Below are 27250 nucleotides of genomic sequence, written 5' to 3' on the forward strand. Positions count from 1 at the left end.
TGGAGAGTTCGGAGGTTTCCTTAGCAGGAAAGTGTACTGGGATCAATTCATGTCTTCCTTGACTGGAGAGATAGGAAGAGGGGCCCCAAAGCCAGACATTCCCCATCTCCACTCCAGAGCCTTTTAAACTTTGACACGAGAAGGTACATCTCAATCTTGAGCCCTGAGAAGTCCAGGGAAAGGCCAGGCCAGGCCAGGGATTCTGTGAGCAAACAGGAGAGGCAGAACCCGCTTGAGGCTTCCAGTGGCTGTGTGGGAGGGCCTCGTGAAATCAGTGGCTTGGGACCCCTCTGATGGGGTGACAGTGGCTATTCAGAATTCTGGGTAACTTGCCCGTTGAGAATGTGTGTGTCAGCAGTGCCAGCCTAGCCCTTCCTCACACTCGCACACATCACCACCACAATCCACACATGGGCCAGCCCAAGGGAGGGACGTCTTTGTCACCGTCTACTCTCGTGGCATTTCAAGAAGCTGTCAGAAGGGCTCGATGATTCATTCCAAGTCACACAGTGTGATCAGTCATGAGTTATATATAAAAGCAATGTCAGAGCAGGATGAAAATGAATACTTAGAACCCAGCAAGTTGAGCCCACAAACCACCCGCTTACGTACAGGACTGAGAAACTGGGGTTTGGTTTGGGTGGAGCCTCGCACCCTACTGCTGAGGTTTTCAGACAGGGGCTTTAGGATGTGAAAGAATCTCAGTCTCTGCATGTGGTTTGCTGAGAATGTATTTCTCAAGATAAACTAGAAAACAATTATTTCAAGCTAAAAGTGAGTCCCAGACTAGGTTGCATTTCAGAGAATACTGTAGCCCAGCAGGCTCCCAAAATATCATATCAGCTTTTGAAGGCATTTCACAGTTGCTGCAACAGCACCGTTGGAAGAAAGCCAAGCAGTTTTAGAAGCAGCGCCGTCCCTTAGACATAGATGACAATGCCAAGAGTAAAATCAAAAAGGGCCATTGCCTAGCTTGGCATCTGGGTCCTGCAGCTGCCAAATCATATCCATTGACCATGCCAAAGACATCCTCAGAGAAATTCCCAGTGAGAGGCCCAGTGGTCCAGCAAGCTGCAAAATTGCCTACGATCTAGACAAGCAATGGGCTTTGGGGCTCTAGCATCTGCTGAGATTGCCAGGTGACTTGAAGCATGTTGATAGAAAGATTTCAGGGCCTGTCTTCTTGTTTATAAAATGGGCACTTCACTTGCTGTGTGTGTGTGTGTGTGTGTGTGTGTGTGTGTGTGTGTGTGTGTAGGGAGAGTAAGGGGAGACAGACAGCGAGAAAGAGAAAAGGAGACAGGGCTCTGAAAAGCTATAATAAATAAGCAACGTTCTTACAAATTGTCCAGAAGATAGGATTAACATGATTAAATGAACTAAGAAGAGGACTGGGGAGAAATAGGAGACTCGGGCCATTTTCTAATTCTTTCTCCAAAGGATGAGAGGAAATAGCAATACAGAGACAGAGTCCCTCCCTTGAAGGAAGAAAAATCATGCCCTCCTCTGCTGGGCATGTAAAGAAAGCAAAGCAAAAACTCAGGAAAGTTGGCCAAGCCAGGCAGAAGCCCGTCTCCCACCTGCACATCTGCCTTGGGCTTTTCTTCTTTTTAGATTGTTGCAACAAAACAGATGGCGGCAGAAGCCTGAATTTTAAATTTATGAATGGAAATATGAACAGATGTTAGCAATCAAGATGGCATATAAGAATTTTTTCAGATCATGTTTACAGCCCAGCCTCCTTCACATAAATGGGAGAGCAGGTCATAAAAAGGGTAGTTTTTGATCTCAGGACGGCATGGATCCAAGATGGTGATTATGGGGAAATATTGAAAGAACAAAGGAAGAAAACACTAATCAGCTCCCTGTATAAATGCTAAATATTTATCTACACAATGATAAAATGCATCTGCACGAAAACCATTAACCCATCAAGAGCACATTCTGTGTTTTAAGTAGGTGACATTCAAGCCCAGGGTTTTAACAAATATCTGTGAACACCTACTTGCTTGAATTCTGTTTTGATTTTTGACATGATATCGATTGTTTTGTTTGGTTTGGCTGAATTTCCCAGACATATGGAGTTTTACTGCATTTCAGGGAGGAATGGAGTTAAGAGCCCTTAAGAGAGCTGATTGTATGCGCATGCGTCCACTATCCCATGCGAGGAACCAGCTGGGTTCTCAGGGTGGGTGGGAAGCAACAAATGGATAGAACCCAATCTAGGTCCTCAACACACAGAACTGAAAGCAAAAGCAGATACCTTATATAACACAAGGCTGGAACAAGGTATGTGCCGAAGGTTATAAGGTGTGAAGAGAAGGGAGTGGGGTGGATTGGGGCATGGAACATGACAGTGCTTCCTGATTTCCTAAGAAGGGAAGACTCTGGGGCATTCCCGTTGTGGCACAGTGGTTGATGAATCCAACTAGGAACCACGAGGTTGCGGGTTTGATCCCTGGCCTTGCTCAGGGGGTTAAGGATCCGGCGTTGCCGTGAGCTGTGGTGTAGGTTGCAGATTCGGCTTGGATCCCGCGTTGCTGTGGCTGTGGTGTAGGCCGGTGGCTACAGCTCCAATTCGACCCCTAGCCTGGGAACCTCCATATGCCACAGGAGCAACCCAAGAAATGGCAAAAAGACCAAAAAAAGAAAGGGAAGACTCTGGACCTTGCAGCCATCTGAAAGAAGGGTGTCACCCAGGGTTATGGAGCAATTTCTGTTGGCTACACCTTCAAAATATGGGGTGGCACCATAGACTCCCGAAACGTAAATCATGTTATGTGATCAGATATTATAATAAACTGTCAGAAAGCCATTTATTCACCTGGATTTCCAGACTTGGCAGCCACCTTGGCTCTTCAAGAATCCCCCACTTCTCACCAGTTCCACCCACAACAGTTGTCTTTCTCCTCTTTAAGGACCGTGGCAACCTCGCTAGTCTTCCTGTTTGTGCTTTTGCCCACATCCATCACTGACAACCAATCTGTTCTCAACACAGAAATGAAAGTAATCCCTTTGAAACAGTGGTTCCCCAAGTAGAGTCCTTGGACTACACCTGGGAGAGTGTTTGGAGATGTAATTTCTCAGGTTCTCCTCACTTGCAGAATCAAGAAACTCTGATGATAAGGTCCAGAAATCTACGTTTTTAACATGCATTCCTGGTGATTCTGATGCCCGCTGAGGTTTGAGAACAAATTCTAAGTGGCGATGAGATAGTGTCACTCCTTGGCTCAAAACCCTACAAAGCCACTCCAAGTCATTTCCACAGCTACCAAGCCATCCATTCCCCTTCTGGCCCATGGATCCTTCACAGACTGCCCAGCACTCTAGTCTCTAGCTCACTCCCTCCTCGGCCATACTCAAGACTTCACCACTTACTGCCCCTTCATGACACTTACTGCCCCTTTGGCCTGGAATGTTCCCCAGCCCCCCAGGTCCCCCACCCTACCACCATGGCTCAATCCCTCCCCATTTTCACCTTTGTTCAACTGTCACCTTCTCGTTGATACACTATATATTTATGGTCTGCCTCTTCCCACTAGAATGTAAGCTACTTGAGAGCAGGGACTTTGTCTTGTTAGCACCTGTATTCCCAGGGCCTGAAACTGTGTGTCTAGTATATAGCGAGTACCCAGGAAACGGTTGATGAAGGAATAAGTAAATGATCCTATACTGAGTTTCTACCAGATGCCAGATATCGTGTTAAGTGCATCATCTCATTGAATGTGCCCCCCTGAAGCCCCAAACAAGCCATGCAGTGTATGTTATCATCTTTATTTTACACATGAAAAGGTGAACTAAATGAAAAAAAAAAAAAAAAGACCAAGATATGGGGTTATTAGAAAAGGATAACCCAACTTCTGACATGGAGCCAAGTTCATTTCCCTTTTGTACCACTTTTACTGCTTCTCCTTACAATTGTCTGGACAGAGGCAGTAATGCCAGCTTACTCTGGTATTTACCTAAGCAGAATGTAATTAAGGAGGCAAAATCCTGCTTTCAGTGATTCCAGGACAAGGCTACAAGTCGGAGAATTACTGTCGTGTTTGCTCGTATTTTCCTGTTGTAAACACAGATGATAGAGATATTTCTGGAATATTCAAATAGGTCTTCCTCTTCCTCCCAACTACTTTTTTCAATGTTAAAAACAGGTCGTGGTGTATGTTATTCATGACCTGGTAGAATCAGGTACTTTAACATGCTTACTAATGTGGTCAAAAATGAGCAATATGGGGTTTTTTCCCTCTTGCAGTTAAAAATTGTGTTCCCTGCTAAGCATCTGCCAAAATGAAAATGCAGCCCTGGGACTGGTGCTAGAGTGAATCTAGCAGTGGTTCATCTAAAGAGAAAGACTGTGCTGGGGGGGGGGGGCGAGCCCAGGCCATCATCCTTCTCCATGTACCTCTCCAGACGATCTCATCTAGTCCCATGGCTTTTAATGCCATCTACCTGCTGTTCATTCCCGTGTCATCAGTCGAGATCCAGGGATCCAGGAAGGACAATAGAACCCATGCCAGGTAACACAATGGAAGGAATTCAATCCAGGGAATTCCTCGCAAGGATGCTGGAAAAGCTGTATGGGCAAACCGGAAGGATGAGATAACCCAGAGAAGGGCAACAGCAGGAAACTGCTACCCTCCCCAAGGCTGCAGAGACCAAGGGGGTAAAGAGAGGGCTGGTTACGAGAGTTTAGGAACAGTGGGGGCAGGGAACTTGGAGAAGAGTCGGCCCAGTGGGAACTCAAAGCACAGAGGAGATGCATTAATAGAGATGCTGCCAAAGCAGCCAGAGGAGAAAGATCTCTGGCTTTCCCCTTCCTCCTGACCATTCTTTTCCCTTGATCTTTAGTCTGCCAGGATCTTCCAGTGTCCAATTGGTGGGGAAGCTTGGGAAATGCAGTTGGCATGGGTCACCCCCCACCTCCACCCCCACTTCCACCCGGTAGAGTAGGGCAGAGAAGGAAGTGAGTCAGCGTGCCAACAGGTAAGCGATGGACACGCCTCCTCAACTAACATCTCCAGCTCAGACCTCGTCTCTGAGCTCCAGATTCTTACACTCAGTTGTTCCCCTGACACTTGGGTGTCCAATAGTTCTAACTAAACATGGTCAAAAAGGAACTAGATGTACCAGTCACCTCCCGATATTCTCGTCAGAACGTAAATCACCCAGCTCAGCCAAAAATACAGCTGATCTTTGCGTCCTGTCTTTCCTTGCTCCCTATTCTTTCCAATCTTTTAGCAAGACCTGTCGATTCAGCCGCCCCAACCATCTCTCTCCTGTTTCCTGCATCTTGACTGTTACCACCTTAGGCTAAGCCACCATCAATTCTCCCCTAGGTAACAATGACCATCTAATAGGCTATGGTAGCCACCCCACACCCCCGTGTCTCCTTACAATGCATCGTCCAGGGCAAGATCTGGAGGGCAAGGGTAAGGAGTCAGGACTTTATTCTAAGTACTATTGGAGCCACTAAAGGACGTGGCATAAATAATCTCTATCATAAAGAGATCAGCCTTGCTTCTTCGTGGGGAATAACATATAAGGGAACAAAAGTGGAAGAAAGAAGACCAGCTAGGAGGCAATTACACTTCTCCACCCTCTTATTCCACCTCTTCTATTGCCACCCACTTGCTCAGGAGCCACTGGTCTTCTCCCTGTGCCCCCAACATGCCAACCCCCTTCCCTCTTTAAGGCATCCCACAGCGTGGAACGCTTGCCCTGATGTTTGCACAACTGGCTCCACATCATTTAGGCCCTACCCTGGCAGAGACTTTATAGTGTTTATAGCTGTTATAGAAACACCCTGTTTCTCTCCTTAGGGGCACAAAGTAGAACTACACTTCTCTCCACTGGGCAGTATGTTGTAGCCACGTGACTTGCTTCAGCCAATGAAACGTGGGTGGAAGGGACATCCATCACCACTGGGTGGAAGCCTTAAGAGCCACTGGGTGCCTCACCACGATTTTTCTTTGGCCACAGTGACTAGCACTGTTCCAGAATAGCTCCCCCACTGGCCTGAGTCCTGGACGGAGGGTGATAGTTGTTCAGATCAGAACTCTCTGGCAACCCACAGACTCAGGGCGTGAGCAAGACACTCATCTTTCTTGTTTTAGGTTACTGAGGCTCTGAGCGGTCTGGGCTGAGACTGCCCCTCAGTCCCTTATGTCAGCCTGCATCAAGTCCATCATGGAAATACCACCAACTTATCATGTCTACTTGTTGGTTTTATCCATTAATTTTCATTCCCCTACACAGTCCTCTCCAAAGCCCATGAAAGCAGGTTCTCTGTTTACCCAGTTCACCACTATACCCCAGCTTTCAGAAGAGAGCCCAGTACAAGTCAGTAGCTAGTATCTGTGGATGAAACATTCAATGCCTTGCACATAGAAGCATTTGCTGCTTCTGTGCTCTTCTGCCAAGGCAACTAGAATGAATGAGTCTTGCACTCAGCACATTTGAAGCATCAAAGCCTAGAGCTAGCCTAGCCTAGCTCTGCTATTTATGGGTTAGGACTGTTGCTTGGGTTACACTCTTCCAACTAATTCACAGGAAATTGAGTTTCCCCAAGCTACCCCCATTCCTTGGTCAGAACACCCTCCTACCCCCTAACTGCCTCCCCCCCCCCAATTCCGGCTAAAGACCACATGTCCTAGATCAACAAAAAGGAATAAAATCTTATAACCATGTAATGTCTCCCAGAGTCAGGAGGTAGAGTGGAACAAAATTCATTTTGATACCATTTATCAATTCTAAATGGCAGATAATTGTTCTTTTTTAGTTTTCTATGCCAGGCAAATCCAATTCCCCAGAAATGGCCAAATCTCCATTTTCACTATGACCATAAAATATTAGCACTGAGGAGTTCCCGTCGTGACTCAGTGGTTAATGAATCTGACTAGGAACCAAGAGGTTGCGGGTTCGATCCCTGGCCTTGCTCAGTGGGTTAAGGATCTGGCGTTGCTGTGAGCTGTGGTGTAGGTTGGTGGCTCCAGCTCCGATTCGACCCCTAGCCTGGGAACCTCCAAATGCTGCGGGAGCAGCCCAAGAAAATGGCAAAAAGACAAAAAAAAAAAAAAATTAGCACTGAAAAAAACCTTAGTGATTACTCAATTCAGACAACTCCATTTATCAGCTAGCTTGATTAATTTTAATTAGAAACCTCTTAGGGTCTCATTGTCTGCCACAGGCTTAGAACTTTAAAAACTCAAGAGATGGTGTTGCTTCAAGTCATTGCCTTTTTAAACCAAAAATATTTTAAGACAGATTTTTCTACCATCCCATTGTTTAACAATAACAGAGCTGTAAAGAAGACCCCAATGATAAAATTAACCCTGCAATATTTTTAGGTTTTATATTTTCACTGCTCAACATTTTTTTCTTGAGTTTTCAAAATGTCTGGAATGTGAGAGAAATAAATTCCTAACAACTATGAAGTTCTTACCGTGTCTGTTCTTTTAGGAACTAGCACCCTTTGCAGGACATTTTGGTTCCTCGGGCAACCAGAGTAAATAATGTTCTACTTACTTAGCTTAGTCTCCTAGGACCCTATGCAAATAGACTACATCTTCAATAAGCAAGTGCATGTTGTCTAACTTGTAAAAAAAAAAAATGCATTACCAAAATACCACCTCACGAAACATTTGATCTGAAACTATCAACTAATGCTATTGGGGGGCAATTTCTGCACCCTTATCCAACCTAAATTCAATTTTATTAACCAGGTCCTAATCCTGAAGTTCAGGTACTAGGCAGCTGTAGGTGAAACTTCTTTTAAAAAAATGAGTTCATACCATTTCCCCCACGTGCTGAAAAGGGAACAGCTTGAATATCACGAGTCTCTGAACAGAGCTATATTCACTCACAGGAAATCATTTAGCTGTGGTTGAGGAAACAGGAAATTCTCATATTGGCTTTAATATTTATATTTTACCCAAATTTTCCTGAACTTGCTAAGCATCACCAACACTTTTTATCGTACTCTTTGCTGCATCTGAAAAAAACAAAAACAAAAAACTACGCAGAGAACGTACTGTTGAAGAAAACTGGATGTCAGTCTATACAATGATGTTTTTTTACTTTCAGCATGACAGACTTTATTTTGGCACTTTAACAAATATTTTGCTTTACAGCAGTGACAAAATATTTGCCAGAAATTTCCTTTTCCTGGCATGGATATCCCAAGCAGTTGTTATGCTGCGAACTGAATTTCACTATGCTTTGCACAGTTCAAGGTACACCCACTACATTCTTCACCTCCTTAACTGAGGGACAGCCTGCAGCCTTAGAAAGTGCTACCCCTTCCTTTTCACCAGGCCAAAGTGGACTGATTCTGTAAGCGATGGGACAGGAATTTGAGAATTAAGGCCATTAAGAATTTAAGTAAACAATATTCTGAGTGCTGCTTCAAAACTTGTTTTTTTTTTTTTTTAAATGAGTTCTGTGGCAAGTCCAGGGAATAGTCTCTAAAAGAAGTATTCCCACTCCATTAAAACTCAGTCATATGTTGGAAAGGTTGCTGGTTTTGCTGTCTGCTTCCTACTCTGGCGGCTCACCGTTTCAAAGAAAAATGGGGGGGGGTCCAAGAGAAAAAGGCAATGTTCTGTTTGGAGGAAGCCCCCAGACAGGGGACCCCCATATTTCCATCTCTTCCTCAGACAGCACTGCTTTCTAGCCATTTCATTCCTAAGCAGGGAGACCCTCCTCTTAAGGGAAGGAGCCTCCCTGTGAGACTCCTCTTGCCCAGAGCGTGAACTATGGTTATGCCACCTATGGGCTTTTCAGTTAAGCTTCAGGAGCGATGTGGAGGCCAGTTGCAAAGGTATAAACAATCTACAGGACTGAACCATAGAGCCCAACGTCAGGAAAGCCCCTCCCTTTTAGTTCTTTGGAATTTATAGTCCTAAAAGCTATTTGCCAAAGCAGACATCTGTCTCAAGATGGCCATCAGCTATCCTACGAAGGTTGCAAAATTCCCAATTCCCTCCTTGGCAGCCTTCCGACAGCTACATCCAAACACACCCAGGACGAGACATTCCGATTTCCTCTGGCCAATTCAGAAGCGAAATCTGGTCATAAACAAGCCTCATCAATGAGCTCTTTGGTTTTGATTTACAGACACCGGGGACCACTCCGAAATCAAACCCACATCATCCTTCGGAGCATCTGCGGTCGTTAGCAAAGGGGAGATGTACATTGGATCGAAAATGTACAAAATTTATAACAGTGACATTTTCCATATTAGGCCACATGATTTATTCAGTAGTTTTTATGTTCCCAAATTACAATTTACTTCTATTAAGACTACAAAAGTTACCATTAGAATTGTCTGTGCTTATAAAATACCAACTTTTTGTTTAACTGTTATATATACTCATTAACACCAGTCTGCGACAAGTTACATAGAATCATAGGCACTTCAAAGGCTTAAAAAGACGTTTACAACTTAAATGCATTTTTAAGAACAAAAACTCATTTTTCCTTATACCCCTACTCGTACCTTCAAATTGCAAAAAAAATTAACAAATACAGTGGCCAAAGGAATCTGCAGCAACTTCTCAAAATACTGTTAGCATCTTTGGGTTTGCTGAGGCTTGTCAGGAACTCGCATCAAATCCTCGCAAAAGAAGATCTGATTAGATAGATATGACTCAACAGTTCTGTGGTGATTATCCGATTGTACACATTAATTTGCTGTTGCAAATCTGCCTGAAGCTATAGGTAAGGAGAAACAAAGCAAATGTAAAATGGCGAGTCTGACGCTTCAAAATGTATACAAAGTGGAGGTTAAAGTTGACATGTTTGAAAATCACATATACACTAAATTACCATTATCTGCATTATCCGAAGACAACTTGCACCGTAACAGCTACAAAAGGCATAGAGTTTTGTTTTGTTTTCAAGGGGACAAGAGGAGAGAGGAGAGGAGAAGGGAACAAGAGATAAATTAACAAAGTCAGACCAGCTTGGTAAGGTCAATCTGAGACATGCTGACACAAATGAAACAGCTTTCATCTCTGAACCAGTGGATAAAGACAATCTTTTCATATTTGCACGTAAAAGTTTAAACCAATCCTATGAACATTAAGGGTCTGTATAACATAATATTTTGCCACTGCTATTCACAGAACACTGCAGATGTGAAGTTTCGATTTTATGTTGTTCGACAGAAATACATGAAAAGTTTTAAATACAATGGGGTTTTATCATTCAAGTGCCATGCTGGCACTTGAATGAAAAAAAAACAAACAAACAAACCAAAAAACAGAGATCTTCATTATTCTATGCAAAAGCTTTATTTTTAAAAGTTCAGTGATCTCATAAATAGAGACACTAAGAGGGAGTTTTCACGCATAAAACTCCTTAGTCGGTGCCTTCTGGTAAGCAGCGCTGGATGGTTTGCGTTCTCCAAGGTCATAACTTCCTTCATCCTTCTTTCTCATGCGATACACCAACAGCAGAATAAGGAAAATGGCAAAGAGAAAGCCGATAACTCCGCCAGCAATGACAGCTGAAAATATACCCAAAAGAAGGTTACTTTTAGAAGAGGTTCAAGGATGGCAGAAATCAGCTTTGTCAAGCCCTATCTGTTTACACTTTCCTAAAAAGCTTAATGCGAAAACCCCATGACTTTAAAAAACCGGATTCAGTGAAGCCACCAGGTAATTATGCAAATCTGACATTCTTTAAGAGGTATGAGACTTGCTTTGATTAATATTAATAATAGCACCCCAAAGCCTCAATAAGAAGAATCTGGCTGTGACCTCAACTAATTCCATTCTGTAAAACTCTTGAGTCTTTTCAGTATTCACATTTCGTAGTCTCATCTTCGAATGGCTTTTTCAATGGAAGCACAAAACGCATTACAATAGACTTAAATTTTCTAAAGGTAAATATGAAAAAAGCATGCAAATGTCCTTTCTAGCCTTGGATTTGGGCCTATCCTTTCAAGGATTAAGAGTTTTTAAATCTTCCCCTTTATTTATTCATTATTTTAGGGCTGCACCCGAGGCATATGGAGGTTCCCAGGCTGGGGGTCGAATTGGAGCTATAGCTGCCAGCCTATAGCCACAAACACCACAGCTCATGGCAATGCAGGATCCTCAGCCCACCGAGCGAGGCCAGGGATCGAACCTGTGTCCTCATGGATGCTAGTCAGATTTGTTTCCACTGAGCCATGATGGGAACTCCCTTAAATCTTCCCCTTTAAAATCAAATCTTAATACTTTTACCAGAGAAGTTAAAATTGGAGGCAACACTCTTAGGCACTGTATCAACCTCCCCACAAAGAACATGTCCTTCTCTTAAATTTATTTTGAAATCAGAATGACTTGGATAAAGAATGATGGATCTTCACATTCTGTCACCCCCATGCCCAGTTGTCTGTGACCACCTCAGACCTCAACTTCCTTCCTCTTGCCACCACCCATCCCACCCAAATGGTGGGCCAAGGTAGTAGCCTGGGGGAGCTGACAGAAAATAAAGACATTTATCTAACTCTTGCTTTTCTTTTTTTTTTTTTTTTTTTTTTTTTTGTCTTTTTGCTATTTCTTGGGCCGCTCACACGGCATATGGAGGTTCCCAGGCTAGGGGTTGAATCGGAGCTATAGCCACTGGCCTACACCAGAGCCACAGCAACGCGGAATCCGAGCCGCATCTGCAAACTACACCACAGCTCACAGCAACGCCGGATCGTTAACCCACTGAGCAAGGGCAGGGACCGAACCCGCAACCTCATGGTTCTTAGTCGGATTCATTAACCACTGTGCCACGACGGGAACTCCACTCTTGCTTTTCTCACTTGGGAATGAGACAGGCCCTCAAGAAGGCTTTCCATAGGAAGGTGACATTCAGCAAGCTTTGCCTACACTTTTGAGTATCACTTACACAAGCACAGGCCTATTTAAGGACCCTCCCACCTGACCCCCAACTAGGCTACTCACCTGCCAGGACTTCTGTTCTTTTAAACAGATTGTCTGAGTGCTTCTCCGTATACACATTTGTATCCTCTTCAGCTGGGTCCGTTTTCCTTTCTGAGTCAGAGAGGTGAACTTTCTCCTTATCAATTTCTTCAGGTGACTGGTAAGAGGAAAAAAAAAAAAAAAAAGGAGAATGATTATAAAGGTTTTCTTTTAATGTGCTGGAAAGAAGAACTAAGAGATAAGTACATTCCCAGGTTTATTTGTTTGTTTGTTTGTTTTCCCAAACACTGAGTTTAGGAAATCATTGGAATCATCATTTTCTGTGATGTATATACCAATGGGTGAGTCCTATGGTGGATCCATGTTGTTCCCAGTTTTATACAACACCCATCCCATGCACAGGCAGGATGGATACTTAGTGAGTTCATAATAATCCTAATGACATGGTTAGATAGTTTCAGTCAACATTTCATAAGATCTCTAACTTTCTCATCACCATTCTGACCTCAGGCCACCATCTTCTCTGGCTGCTCCAACCCAATACCCTTGGCCTTAGTTCCCCTCACTCCTTCATCATCTCTTTGATACATAGGCCACTGTGCTGACAGCCTCCTAAGAGGCATCCTCTTCAGGTGTTCTCCCAGGTCTCTTCCTGCTATCACTCTGTGGGAGCAGCCCTCAGGCTTACTCTGTAATGCTCCCTTCTTTTTATTCACTCTTACATCTTTGGCAACCCCTGGATTAGAACTTTAGGAGGCCTGGGTTCTATAGGTAGCTCCTGTGTGATCTCGACCAAGTCATACCACTTTTTTGGACCTGACTTTCTACAAATGTCCAATAAGGGGCACTCCCAGCTTCTTGAGTACTCCACAATTCTAATACAAATCTAAGAAGGCAACTCTCACAGCCTCACTTCCAGGCAGCATTACTCCCATCTACCCAGCAGCCGATAGGATTCCTGCCCTTGGCTGTACCAGCAAATCAGATTGACTTTTCTCTATTTTGATTAATAGTACCAATTATTCTCTTGGGTCCCCAAAGTTATTTTGACACGTTTCAAGTTGTATATTTTGTCATGTCATAGTCCTGTCAATCTGCCTTTCACCATTCTCTCAAATTCAGTCTTCCATGGATTCTAGTTTTCACAGCCTTGTCCAGGTCTTTATCACATCACACCCAAGTTTTTGCAGCACACTTTCAACTGCAGGTGTTGGGTGGCTTCCAGTTTATCCCCCAGGCCATCACTTAATCTCCAGTAGGAAGCCCTGCAAAGCCATCTCTACTGCCACTTACTTACCCAAACTGATTCTTGACATCTATGCCTTGGTTCACCCAGTTCTTCTAACTCCAACCCAAAAATTTAACTTCTTTCACCTTCCATCTGTTCTTCATGAAGCTCTCCCCTATCTTTTACCTCTCAAAAACCCCCAAACACTTTCTAGTCTGCCATACCAACACATAAATCATCTGTTGGCTTTCTAACCTTTAGCACCAATGCAGACCATCTTGTATGAATGACCTAAGGTTACAGTGAAATCTGAAATCACTTGAAAATTAAAAAAATATATATATATATATATATAAAAGCCTACCTCTAAAGATTCTGTTACAATCAGTCTGAGCTGAGCAAGTTGGCACTGATTTTTGTTGTTGCTGATTTAAAGCTCTCCAGATAATTCTATGGTTTGAGAACCACTGAATAAAGAAGCTCAGTTCAAATGAGTTGGCTACTCTCTATCAGGCTGAAGTTCTTGTTGGCCAATACTACTGGTATCGGTCTATTACTGTACACAAAATTCCTTTTTAGCTCTACTACTCTGCCTAAGAAGAGCCAACCACCTCCATTTGGACCTAAGCTGTGGCCCAAGTAAGTGAGTGACTCCTTTCTGAAGGCCAGAGTTTGTCCAAATTGGCAACCTGCTACTTTAAGTCTAGAGGATTAAATAACATAAAAGATCTCACACCTTCCTGGGGTGTACAGAGCACTAGGCTTCCACTGAAAACAGCATATAATAAAGGGTGGTAAAAAATGTCTGTCTTCATAGAGAACAGACTTGTGGTTGTTGGGCGGGGGGGGGGGGAAGTGGGATGGACTAGGAGTTTGGGATTAGTAGATGCAAACTGTTACATTTAGAATGGATAAGAAACAAGGTCCTGCTGTACAGCACAGGGAACTATATCCAGTCTCTTGGGATACAACATGATGGAAGCTAATATAATAAAGGGAATATGTGTGTGTGTGTGTGTATGTATGTATATATGAATGACTGGGTCACTCTGCTGTACAGCAGAAATTGGCACAACACTGTAAATAAACTATATTTTAATTTTAAAAAAAGAATGTCTTACATTTCCACGCTGCAGGAAACCTCATACTGCCTTAATCCTCAAGCCACCATGACTTACAAAAAGCAGAGGTCACAGAGAAATTACCATTTTACTGGGGCCAAACATGCACCCCAAATCTCACTATTCTCTACATTACTGTGAGCAAAGAAAATTATGAAAGGTCTTCCCAAGCTTTCGTGTACCAGGGTAAAGCAAAGAGAAAAGATCATTGGCAGTATTTTGCCTCCGTTTCCTATTCTTCTCATGGAAAGCCCATGCTTTGTGAGCAGGGAAAGAGGTAAGTGAGTTCTGGGGGCGAAGGAGGTGAAGTAGCCACTGTTGTATTAGTGACCGAGCTGAACTCATTCATATCATCTTTGTCTCATCATTAAGACAGAGGACCTGATGTCTCCTCAGGTCTTTTGAGTCCCTAAAATCATTTGGGAGAGTTGACATTTCCATTCTCTCCAACTCAGCTTCTGATAAGGAGCCTGCATTTCAGGGGGGTCTGCAGGTGTGAAGACAGGAGGTCCCCCCTAAAACTGGGGCCACCACATACTCACAGGAATGGTCCATCAGTGCACCAGCTTCCAAGTGCTCTGGATGGACATTATTATTTTTTTGGCCACACCCACAGCATATAGAAGTCCCCGGGCCAGGGATGGAATCTGAGCCATAGGTGCAACCTACACCACACAGCGGGAACTCCAGAACATTCATCCTTTAAATGGAAAACTTTTATTGTATGAAAGCAGGGGTTTGACTAATAAGAATTTTTTTCTAGAGTATAGAATGAATCTGAAATACCTTAATGTATGTGTGCAAAGTGAAATAATGGAAAGGCAGCACAGATGACTAAATGATGTCAATTAAAGATCCATCATATCCATATCTGATTGTGTGGATGCCATGGAAATGTAACGGAAGTAAAAGATTATGAGCGATGCTCTGCTTGAACAAACAACTGTGTTCTTTTTATTTTGTCACATAAATTTACAATAAACTAGACAGACTATCTATAACAGTGACATTAACGCCACCATGAGACCCACTGAAAAGCAAAGTCTACATTAATGGTATTCTACAGGCAATGTTTAACTTTGCTGTGCCATGCAACAACAAAATAGAACATTTAGTCGCTATTATTAATCTTATTCACTATCAATATTATTATAAGTACCTAGAATAGTGTTTGACACAATGAGTAGCACTCAATAAATTTCCCATGAATGCACAAATTTTTATTATTACTATACTGAACACAGATGATAACAGGAATGTGTTAAAATGTTTTGGGGTCCTCGATTTCTGAGCTCATCTGCCAACCATCTATCTTCTTTATTTCAATCTGACCCAATTTCTTCCTTAAAGCCCATTCTTAAACACTTAAATCGATTTTCAATCCATTGTTGTTAACTGACCAGAGAGCTCGACATCAAACCAGGTTTTGCTTGAGATAAACTCTACCACAAAAAGCTCAAGCTGAGTTTCTTGTCTCGAAAAGAGCGAGTCCTGCAGGTGGCTGCTATCAAGAGCTTAGTCATTGACAAGTGGTCAAATAAACATGTGGTAAAGCCAGATGCCTCTTTCAGCAGCCACACCCGATGATGTGCCACACACACACTGTGAGGTGTTGAGCCACCTTATCCTCAGCCATAACTGTTAAGTTTTCCTTTCTCCTCTTCTCCTTTCTTCCTTTCATTCATTTCACTGATTCATTTTTGGAGCTGGGACGATGCACGGAGCTGGCACATGCCAGCTGTGTCTGCCTCCGTGCTCAGAGCTTCTTCTCCTTCCTTTCCTGTAGCCTGGCCCCGTGAAGTAAATCTACCACTAACTGGAAGTGACCCGTCTCCCTCCAACAGACAATACTCCAATCTGGAAAGGGTTGACCTGGCTACTTGGCATCTGCAGAAACCCATCCAGCCATGTCAGTCACCACCCTGTGCACATGCACCAAGGGCGCAGGGTGGGAGAAAGAACAGATGCACTCTGGGAAGAGCAGGAGACTCAATGAGCAGGAAGGAAGCCTGCCTGGGTTCCTACCTGCGGAGGGGGGCTTCTTACCCCAGAGAAGGCCTGGCCCTACCTTCACGACACAGCCTTCCACAGCCTGTAAAAGCATGGCAGCATCTCGTTTCTAACAACAAATGAGCTCCAAAGGGGACATTTGAGTTTCCAAGTTCGCATAAACTGCATGCTACTGGGGGACTACCTGCAAATCTCTGGTTGCACGCCCACTGGGTGAATGGCTCCGTCTCTCCTGCTCTAACCAAGTTCTAGTAATGCTTATTATAGAATGTTTCCTGGGTCTCAGATGCTGTGTTACATGCCCTCACATTGAATCTTCTCAAGGACCCATGAATAATGGCCTCAGAGAAGCCAAGACACTTGATCAGATCTAGAACTTGAAACCTAGGTCTTCTTCAGACTTTAATATGCATTTTCCAACTTAAACAGCTTACCTATCAGTGAGTGGTCAGCTAACTGCAAGAGCAGACTAATAAGGTCAAAATGACCGGCCTCATAATTTCCATCAGCTAATAGGAAATTTTGCTCTGCTCTAAGGCCAAAAACCTTATTTCTTAATATGTCAACTCTCACAAGAAATATTAAGATGGACCCACATTCATCATGATCACTGGAGGAGTCAAGGTTTGTTTACACAGCCCTGATGTGGGCCTGAAAAGACTCTGAGGAAACCAAAGACCAAAGACCAGTACCTGGGCCACCCTAGTCTATAACCCGTTTCAGCAGATCTGAGGTCCACAGTGGTTTTAACTCAGAACAGATTCTTTATGAATAAAAACAAATTAACTGAATCACCTTGCTGTACAGTAGAAAACCGACAGAACACTGTAAACCAGGTATAATGGAAAAAATAAAAATGATTATTATAAGAAAAAAATAAAAGATTAGAAAAATTAGATTATAAGAAAAAAGAATAAAAGATTAGAAACCAGATTAGAGCAACCAAAAAAAAATCTTGTTTATAAACAAACAAACAAACAAACAATGGTGTCTGCATACCCCCTATATGTTTGTCATAGGAGGTACATGAGGATAAACAGCACCTCGAGTGAACCCAAAGGTAATCCATAATTTTATGGACTCTGGGGGACTATGATGTGCCAATGTAGATGCATCGGCTGTAACAAAGGTACCCCTCTGGCACAGGATGTTGAGAGTGGGGGAGGCTGTGCATGCATGGGGGCAGGGGGTACATGGGAACTCTCTATTCCTACTCAATTTTGCTTTGAACCTAACACTGCTCTGAAAAACAAAGTCTTCTGAACAACAAAAAAGCAGTAGGTGGATAAATGTCAAAACGATCATAAAAAGCAAGGAAGAGCCATTTACAATATAATGAAAAGACCATTTGTCCTCACACAATTTTAAAGGGTGCCTCTTAAAAGGCACCTTCTGTACAATTTTTTTAAAAGGCACATTTACAACAATCTGACAGTGCAAAATGAAACCAAACCTTTGTCTGAGCAGGGATCTTGTTCTGCATCTTGTCCAGCGTCGTGGTTTCCACTCTCGGAGCGGCACTGGTGATCGGTATCTTTGGAAGGGGTCGAGATGTGGTCAGCTCTGGACTCTCTACGTCCTCATCGGCCCCTGGCAAAATGAGCAAAGATGAGCTCAACACATGGGTCAGGACACAGATGGCTGCAGGATCAGACAACACTGTCTAAGGTTGACAAGGGAGAGCCATGCTCTTCCTAAACACCTGCTCCTGAAGAACTCACCGAGAACCCTTCCTGCAATCTTCATAGCAATGAAGAAGTGATTTCAACTGCAGGGAGCTTGGCATTTTTTTTTCTATATTAGTATTATCCGAACCCTCCCAAGCAGCCCTTCTTTTGTGTACATGTACAATTTCTCCTACCCATGAGATTTCTTCTATGTTGAAACATGCTATCTTTTCCGTTTTAAAACATAAGCATAAAAAAGGAAGACTCTCCCACACTGACCCTTTATCTGAGTGAGTTGCTGCCCTCTCACCCTTTTTATAGCCGGATGCTTCCAATGGCTATGCAGATTGGAAGACTGTGCAGACTCCCCAGCTCATTCCCTCACCATCTATTCCACTCTCTGCTCTACCCCCTCCTAGTCAAACATCCCCTGTCATCACACCGCTGGTACAGTTCTGTTATGGTCATTGCATATCTAGTGGCATTTTCCAGAATGGTCCTCATCTAACTGAATCGCCTAGCACCCCTGGATCCTTGTCAAGTCTCATCTCCTTGCTATACTACCTTTGAGTTTCTATGACTTTGACTTCCAAGCTCCCCCCTCTCACCTCTCTGGCTATTTCTAGGTCTCCTTTGCAGGTTCATTCTCTTCTATGTGGACACAAAATATGAAGCATTTCTTAAGGTTGAGCTCTAGGCTGCTGTTTTTTGTTTTGTTTTGTTTTGTTTTTTTGTCTCTCTCTCTTTTTTTCTTTTAGGGCCGCACTTGTGGCATACAGAGGTTCCCAGGCTAGCAATCAAATTGGAGCTACAGCCACCAGCCTATGCCACAGACAAAACATCTCGAGATCAGAGCTGCATCTGCAACCCACACCACAGCTCACAGGCAATGCCGGATCCTTAACCCCCTGAGAGAGACCAGGGATTGAGCCCAAGTCCTCATGGATGCTAGTTGGGTTCGTTACTGCTGAGTCACAACAGGAACCCCCCACCCCGCTTTTTTTTTGGGTCTTTTTAGGCTGCTTCTTACTCTACACTTTCTTTCTCACCCATGGCTTCAATTAGCATCTAAATACAAATGAAAAACTGCTATCACCAGTTTGTACCACTCCTCTGAAATTTAGACCTACATATTCACTGGCCTGACATTTTTTTTTTTTTCTTGAATGGCTCAGCAGTACTATATGTGTCTCTACCACATTCAAAGCAGAACTCATGATCTCCCTGACGCCCCCTACAAACCTGGTCTCCTCCCCATGTTGTCATGCAGTGAATGGACCCCTCCATTCCTCCAAATCACAGCTCTGATTCCTTCTTCCTTATCACCACATCGAATCCATCACCCAGTACTTTGGCTTTTATCATTTTATCAGGTCTCCATTCTGACACCCTGCTACAGTCCAGGGCTATGACCTCATTTGAACCTCTGTAATCTTCCCATGAATCACTGTACCCACATTCTTCCTAAGAGCTCCCTTTCAGTCCACTGTCCACCACTCAGCTGTGACCCCATCAAGCTCCTATTTAAAGCTACTCCACTGCTCTCAAGAATATAAAATGCCTCAGCCCAGCCATGCGGTCCAGCCCTCGCCTACCTTGCCAGCTTCCCACCAGCATCATTTTCCCTGTTGTGCCCCTGTGCTCCAGCCATGGTCCCCTGATCCTCAGCCAGAGGCCCTTGCCTAGTTAATTCCTAACTCACCTCCAGACCTCAGCACAAATGTCATTCCTTAGAGAAGGTTTCCCTTCCACATTAGATTAGAGCCTTCCTGAAGTGTTGTCTTTTTTTTTTTAAGCACCACCTTTCTTACGCTAAGATTGCATTTATCGCAGGTGTGTAACGATGCATCTGTGTAACTACTAACTGAAGATTCCTCTAAGAGGCTTAAGTTCCATATGGCCAAGGGATTGTATCTAGTTTTTTCTAGGAGTGCCTAACTGAGTCCCAACACCTCCAGGCTCTGACCCAGTTTCTATAAGGACTGGCCACTGACTACGGGCTGGGCACTACGTTTTTTTCTTTGTTTTGGCCTTTTTATCAGAATAACATTGGAGAACTTCTCACATTCAAATAGAAACTTCTTCTTAAGTTGACTGTGTTTCAAATTTGTAACAACTCAAAAAAACTCAAAGTCTGTAACTCAAATGAAAGTGCTTCCTTAGACAGGAACAAATGACCAATACTCCCAAATTCCTCATAGAATCATGTGACTATAACAAGCTGTTCAAAAACTAAGAGGTAAGATCCTGGGAATAGTGCACAGGCTATGGCTGGGTTCATTTTTCAGTATTTTAATACTTTCACTGTCTTCAGCATGTACCCTCATTACTAAGAATAAATGGTGAGCGTATATTGAAATAAATATGGGATTCGGCATCGGTCCCTTTGCTGCATTCTGGTGGGAAGGAATTAGGAAATCTACTTGCTGCTTCTCTCTCTCTCTCTCTCTTTTTTTTTTTTTTTTTGCTTTTTAGGGCCAAACCTGTGACATTTGAAAGTTCCCAGGCTAAGGGTTGAATTGGAGTTTCAGCTGCCAGTGAGTTTCAGCTGCCGGCCTTCACCACAGCCACAGCAATGCCAGATCCAAGCCATATCTGCAACCTACACCACAGCTCACAGCAACGCTGGATCCCCAACCCACTGAGCGAGGCCAGGGATCGAACCCGCATCCTCATGGATACTAGTTGGGTTTGTAACCTGCTGAGCCACAACGGAAACTCCTCTCCTTGCTTCTTAAACAGACATTCAACCCATCATCCTGAGTTTAGTACCATTTCACGCTCCATCCAGTGCCATGAATGCGGGGGCCCCAGGGGGATGCTGCTGTGACAAGTGGGTTGTTCCTTGGCACTCCCCACCCCCATGGCTGGCTACCTCGTCTTTCTCAGGTCTGCCAAGTCTGTTACTACCAGCCTGTCGGCTTCCCAGCTTTCAAAACCTTGTGGCCTTTGTCTCCTGTCCTGTTTTGTTTGTCCTTGTGAGTTTAGGCCCAATTCCTTTACTGTCCGCTGAGTTGGGTATTGGCAGGTATGTGTGTTCAATCTGCCATCTTTTATCCGTTCTCTGTTGCATAGGACCTTCCTAGGATATATCACCCATGACACGGTGTCCCGCTTATTTTGTTCTCGTTCACACAGTTTTCTCATCAGCCTCTTGGTGCCTTGAGGACAAGGACCTTAGGCTTCCATCTTGCTTGTTTGTTTTTTTTTTGTTTTGTCTTTTTTTTTTTGCCTTTTCTAGGGCCGTACCCGCTGCATATGGAGGTTCCCAGGCTAGGGGTCTAATCAGAGCTGGAGCTGCCAAGCCTACACCAGAGCCAAAGCAACGCGGGATCCGAGCTGCGTCTGCAACCTACATCACAGCTCACGGCAACGCCGGACCCTTAACCCACTGAGCAAGGCCAGGGATCGAACCTGCAACCTCATGGTCCTCAGTCAGATTCGTTAACCACTGAGCCATGATGGGAACTCCTAGGCTTCCATCTTGATGTCCCAAGAACATGGCCTACTGTCTGGCACACAGCGAATGCCCATGAAACGTTTAAGTGGATGGTTACAGTGTTTCTAACTACTGGTGCCCATGCCCTTGAGTCCACATATATCGAAGGGTACCTTCTTCTCCCCTGGGAAGTACCCTCTGGGCCTTTGGCCATTTTCTTCTCGTTTCCTCTAGTTCCCAACTGGAGTAAGGACAAAGGGAACACTGGCCAAAACCCAGAAGTGGGGGAAATCCCAGGTTCCAGCTGGGATGGGCATCGGCCAGGCGGGGTCTCTTCATTTTAGAGTGGAGTTTTATGACACAAGGAGGCAGCAGAGCCAAGGACTGAAAGAGGACAGGCTTTCAAGAACAACTCCCTGGCCCCTCTCCCAGCTCCATTACTTTCCAACGGTGTGATCTGATGCAAGTTATTCTATCTCCCTGAGCCTCAAGTTTTCTCATGTGAAAAATGGAGCTAATAGAACTGGTCTCTGAGATGTCATAAAACTAGGAACAGTGCCTGATACAGGCTAAGTGCTGTGCACATGTCACTTATAACTTAGACCAACTTTAAGGTGAAAATCAACATTCCCAGTGCAGCGGGAGAAGGTTTCCCAAATCCAGAATGATACACCACTTTGCAGCAATGGATCAGCCCATGGCTGGGGCCCAGGCAGAAGCCATGTGGGCCCACCCTGAAGCCTCAGCTCGACCCGTCTGATGAGTGGTTCGGGATTTCAAAGGATCCACTTCAAATCCTGGATATGCACCTGGATGTGCAGAGTAGGGGGGCTGGGAATCCTTTTTTTTTTTTTTTGTCTTTTTAGGGCCACACCTGAGGCATATAGAGGTCCCCAGGCTGGGGGTCGAATCAAAGCTGTTGCTGCCGGCCTACACCACAGCCACAGCAACATGAGATCCAAGCCAAGTCTGCAACCTACACCACAGCTTACGGCAATACTGGATCCTTAACCCACTGAGCAAGGCCAGGGATCGAACCTGCAAGCTCATGGTTCTTAGTCAGATTTGTTTCCTCTGCACCACGACGGGAACTCCTGAACCTGTGTCCTTTATGTTCAACTAAAGGACAATCTTGGCAGATACCAGCACAATGACTTGGACATGTACGAATCACCACTGCCACTTCTATTCTGAGATGTGGGAAATGGGGACCAAAAAGTGTTCACATTTATGATATGGATTTCCTGGGACATTTTGGAGAAGGCAGTTACAAAGCATATTTGAGGTGCTAAAGAAAAAAAGAGGTGTCATAAGCAAACAATATTAATAGAGTTGTGGGCTACAGAGAACAACTTTTCACACTCATCCCACGTGTGTGATATCTATCACCCTCCCCAGAATAACTTGGCTCTCTTTACATGAGGTCTGCATTGTAAGCTCCTGTTACCAGGTCAGCCATCACCCCTCATCTTCCTCAGACCTGTTGTTTTCTAACCTAGAACACTCATTCTTAGGTAGCCGTATCTCTACCAATGACACAGCTAAAAAAAAAAAAAAAAGAAAGAAAGAAAAAAAAATACTCGCTCAGTGGGTTAAGGATCTGGCGTTGCCGTGAGCTGTGGTGTAGGTTGCAGACGCGGCTCGGATTCTGCATTGCTGTGGCTGTGGTGTAGGCCGGTGGCTATAGCTCTGATTCGACCCTTAGCCTGGGAACCTCCATATGCCGCAGGTGTGGCCCTAAAAAGACAAAACAAAAAAACAAAGACACAACTGGTTTTCCTATGTTCTGGGTCATTCTGAAACCGGGGTCCATCTGATTGTGAGACATCTACCTTCAGCACGTCTTTGACCATTGGCTGAATCTACAATGAAAACTCAAATCCGGAGTTCCCATCGTGGCTCAGTGGTTGGCGAATCTGACTAGGAACCATGAGGTTGTGGGTTTGATCCCTGGCCTTGCTCAGTGGGTTAGACATCTGGTGTTGCCGTGAGCTGTGGTGTAGGTCCCAGATGCAGCTTGTATCCCTTGTTGCTGTGGCTGTGGCGTAGGCCAGCGCCAACAGCTCCGATTAGTCCCCTAGCCTGGGAACCTCCATATGCCGTGGGTGGGGCCCTAGAAAAGGCAAAAAGAAAAAAACAAAACAAAACAACCAAAAAAAAAAAAAAATCCTTCAAATCAAGGAGAATCCGGGGTAAGACTCTGCAAGCACGCTGCTGACCTCCAATGCCTGACCTGATCATTAACATATGCACCACCTCTGCTTCTTTCTTGGCTCCTTGGGAGCCAGTTCCCTCACAGGTAAAATACTGACCAAGCATGGTAGACTGCAAAAGTGGTCAAATCCTTTGTTCCCTCTTGTATCCACATGCTCTGCAATGTGACAACCCCGAAGCATCTTTCACTAAGAGGCAAAGTCTGGGCTGGTCCTCATGACTAGCTCTGACCAATCAAATGTGGTAATGAAACTGTGCCAGTTCTAAGCCTAGGCTTCCAGAGGTTTGGCACACACCTGCTTCCTCTCTTGGAATCTCTGCCTCCTCTCTCAGAACAAATGGCTAGCCTTATGAGAGGCCGTATAACCAGATCCAAGTCTGCCTGGCTGCCCCAAAGTCAGGACAGAGCCCAGCGAGATCAGCAAAGCTGCAAACTCAAGCAGCAGTTGACCCCTGACAAGTGAGGAAGCGCAGTTAGGCCAGTCTAAAATTGCCACCCTGCAGAATAATGAGCTAAATAAATGATGGTTGTTTTTTTAGCCACTACACTTTGGGGTATTTTGTTACGAAGCATTACTGAGGTTGTAGATAACTGATATACCACAGTTTAGGATATCATTGTACAATCATTTTACCTGGCTGCTACTTTCTTTGACCTATTTTTGAGGAATACAGAAACTATAACTCTTCTTGGTCTCACTTATAAATTTTATGGTAGCTTGGTGGTTTTATGAAACTAGTGTTTGAGGGATTTCTTGAGGGGTGGTTTCCATGACATCACTCTGAAAGCCTTAATAATAAAAATCAAAGCTAATGTTGACAGAACACTGACTACCTGCCAAGCAGCAAAGTTTAAGAGCTACAGATGTGTCAACCCTTTAAGCCTCGCCTCAAACGTATGTGGGAGGGACTATTATTACCTTCCATTCTATAAATGAGGAAACTGAGGTTTAGCCAAGTCACATACATTCCTGATATCTCACAGCTTAAGTGGCAGGGAGCTAGAATTCACAGCCAGGTGCTGTGACTCCACAGAGCATGCTCTTAACTATAATGCATGCTGTCTATCTCCTCGAGGTAAGTCCCAGGAGAGCGTGTACCGCATGCATTTGTGCATGCATGTGTGTGTGTGCACACGCATGTGTGCATGTGTGTGCATACCCAAGCGTGGAGAACGGAGAAGAGTGGGTTAGTAGCCAGCCTTACCTGAGCCTGAAGCAGAAGCATAGTCGTCATCATCAATAGGATACACTCCTGAAGCTTCTTCAATGGAGCTGTTGTCAAGGTACATGTCTTTATCAGACGTCAGCTCTGCCCGCTGAGAAAGGAAAGAGAAGGGATGCAGGATGGTGAGTGATTAGGAAACGAGCTTGTTCATCTTACTGTTCAGGTTTACACCTCCAGGACTACCCGTGCCTCTCCCCTGTTCCTTTGAACCCAAATTTCTGGCTCGGCCCTTCCTCAAGACCCTCTGACAACCTGCATGACCTCAAGGACTGATGACTGACGAATACCCCCGAGGGAAGCCTGTGTAGCCTAATCCAGTAGCATGAAGATGGCTCTGAAACCAAAGCATGTATCATGGGCTGATTCACGTTACATGCTACAAAACTCATCTGAGTTCCAGTGGCCCCAGAGCTACTTGTAACCATCTCAGGCCTTCTTGCCACAAAGTCACCATGAGTTCCCCATACTAGAAAAGCTACCAGATGCTCAAATCATTTAAGACATTCTTTGGGATCAATGCCCAGGGATCCACTTGAACGTCGGCAGGCCTGGCCACACTCAGAGAGGCATCACTAGGGCTGAGAGCTTCTACTGGGGGGCAGGCTGTCACAGGGCTCCCTGCCACAGCCCAGACGCATGTAGATGCCAGCACCACACCCCGAGAGCAGCAGCGCCTGGGAGGCTCACGGACCAGGGCGACAGCCCACCACGAGCCAGAAATGTGGGTGAGCTGTGTCCCGGGCTCACAGGCTTAGCAGGGCCTTAATGACAAATGCAGATAAACCCACATGAGCACATTCTTTTCATACTCCTGGCACTTGGTAACAGCAAATCACATGCTGACTATGGAGAGCGATCATTCACTAAGTCAACCAGCTCCACAGCTTCTTAGCTCTTCAGTAAGAGTTTAAGTATTAAAATTCAACCTAATCCCGCCAAGAGAGGAGCCTGCATGAATCAGAGGCAGAGCAGACATAGAGCTTTTCTTAAACAGTTTCAGTGAATTGATATTTTACCACCAATATCTCATGAAAGCCCAGAAATCAATGCAACAGTTAACTTCTCAACATTTGTATGTGGAGATAGGAAACAGTCATTATTGTCCTATTTTTAAAAAAATCAAATTGGTGAGTGCCCGTTGTGGCTCAGTGGTTAATGAACCCAACTAGTATCCATGAGGTCTCAGGTTGGATCCCTGGCCCCGCTCAGTGGGTTAAGGATCCGCTGTTGCTGTAAGCTGTGGTGTAGGTCGCACTTGGCTCGGATCCCACGTTGCTATGGCTGTGGGGTAGGCCGGCGGCTCCAGCTCCAACTGGACCCCTAGCCTGGGAACCTCGATAAGCCATGGGTGCAGCCCTAGAAAAGACACACACACACAAAACCGAATTGAATATTTGTTTCTAACAAGAATGATAAAAAATGTTTCCCTTCCTACAGTGTCTTTCATTTGATTTCATCTTAAAATAAAGCCTCCTGTTCCAGCTCTCACTGGGCCTGGCATGATGGGGCCACCTCCCAACCCAGCATCACTTTCCTCACTCAGATTTTGGCTTCTGGGTGGAGAGGCTCCAGTGGCCTCAATCTGAACCCATGTGCAGGAAGGTACAGGCATCCACTTTGTTGCAGCAACCGTATCAGCACATTTTGAGAACTGAGACCTTAGGGACTGGTTTCCCAGTGGCCTGGCCTGCAGGCTCTGAGGGGCCACCTCAAGCCAAGAGTATGCTGGGACTTTTCTGCTAGAAGAGTCAGAGCTTAACTCTGCCATCTGAGGCCCTTCTGCTGGATACGGGTCTCTAAGGCTCACACCATCCCAGGCTGTAATTCCCAAGCCCATTGGCATCACTGATCCCACTAGACTTTCAGCCCCTTTGAGGGTGGGGACTGTATCTCATATATCTTCAAGCCACCCCGACTCCCTATAATCACAGTACCTGGTGTATAGGAGATGCTCAGTAAGTGCCACTTGGGCTTTTTGTGGTCCTGCTGGTATTAAACTTTGCCCTGTGAATTTCTGCTTTTTAGGGCCACACCCGTGGCATATGAAGGCTCCCAGGCTAGGGGTCCAGTCGGAGCTGCAGCTGCCGGCCTGCACCACAGCCACAGCAACACCAGATCTGAGCCGCATCTGCGACCTATAGCACAGCTCACGGCAATACCAGATCCTTAACCCACTGAGCGAGGCCCGGGATTGAACCCCTGTCCTCACAGATACCAGTCGGGTTCTTCACCTGCTGAGCCACAACGGAACTCCTGTTCTGTAAACTTCAGCTATAGGACCCTCTCCTCTTGTGCTTTCTCTCAAATCTTATCTATAAAACAGGCTCTGACTTCTCTAGCCCTTACCTGTCCCCTGTAACAAACCACTATTTTTTTTTTTTTTTTTTTTTGCCTCTTCTAGGGCCGCTCCCATGGCATATGGAGGT

The 27250-nt window shown here is 44.8% G+C and overlaps 1 protein-coding gene across 1 annotated transcript in view; it reads right to left on the bottom strand.

Annotated features, from left to right (window-relative positions):
- The window catches only part of SDC2 (syndecan 2), a 125866-nt gene continuing 108724 nt past the window's right edge, over positions 10109-27250 (bottom strand). The window contains 4 exon segments of the mRNA NM_001315754.1: positions 10109-10507; positions 11940-12075; positions 17731-17867; positions 24804-24915. Of these exon segments, the coding sequence (NP_001302683.1) occupies positions 10344-10507; positions 11940-12075; positions 17731-17867; positions 24804-24915 (549 nt within the window). The 3' untranslated portion in view covers positions 10109-10343.

The sequence above is a fragment of the Sus scrofa genome, chromosome 4 (assembly GCF_000003025.6).
Source record: "Sus scrofa isolate TJ Tabasco breed Duroc chromosome 4, Sscrofa11.1, whole genome shotgun sequence".
NCBI classification, from domain to species: domain Eukaryota; kingdom Metazoa; phylum Chordata; class Mammalia; order Artiodactyla; family Suidae; genus Sus; species Sus scrofa.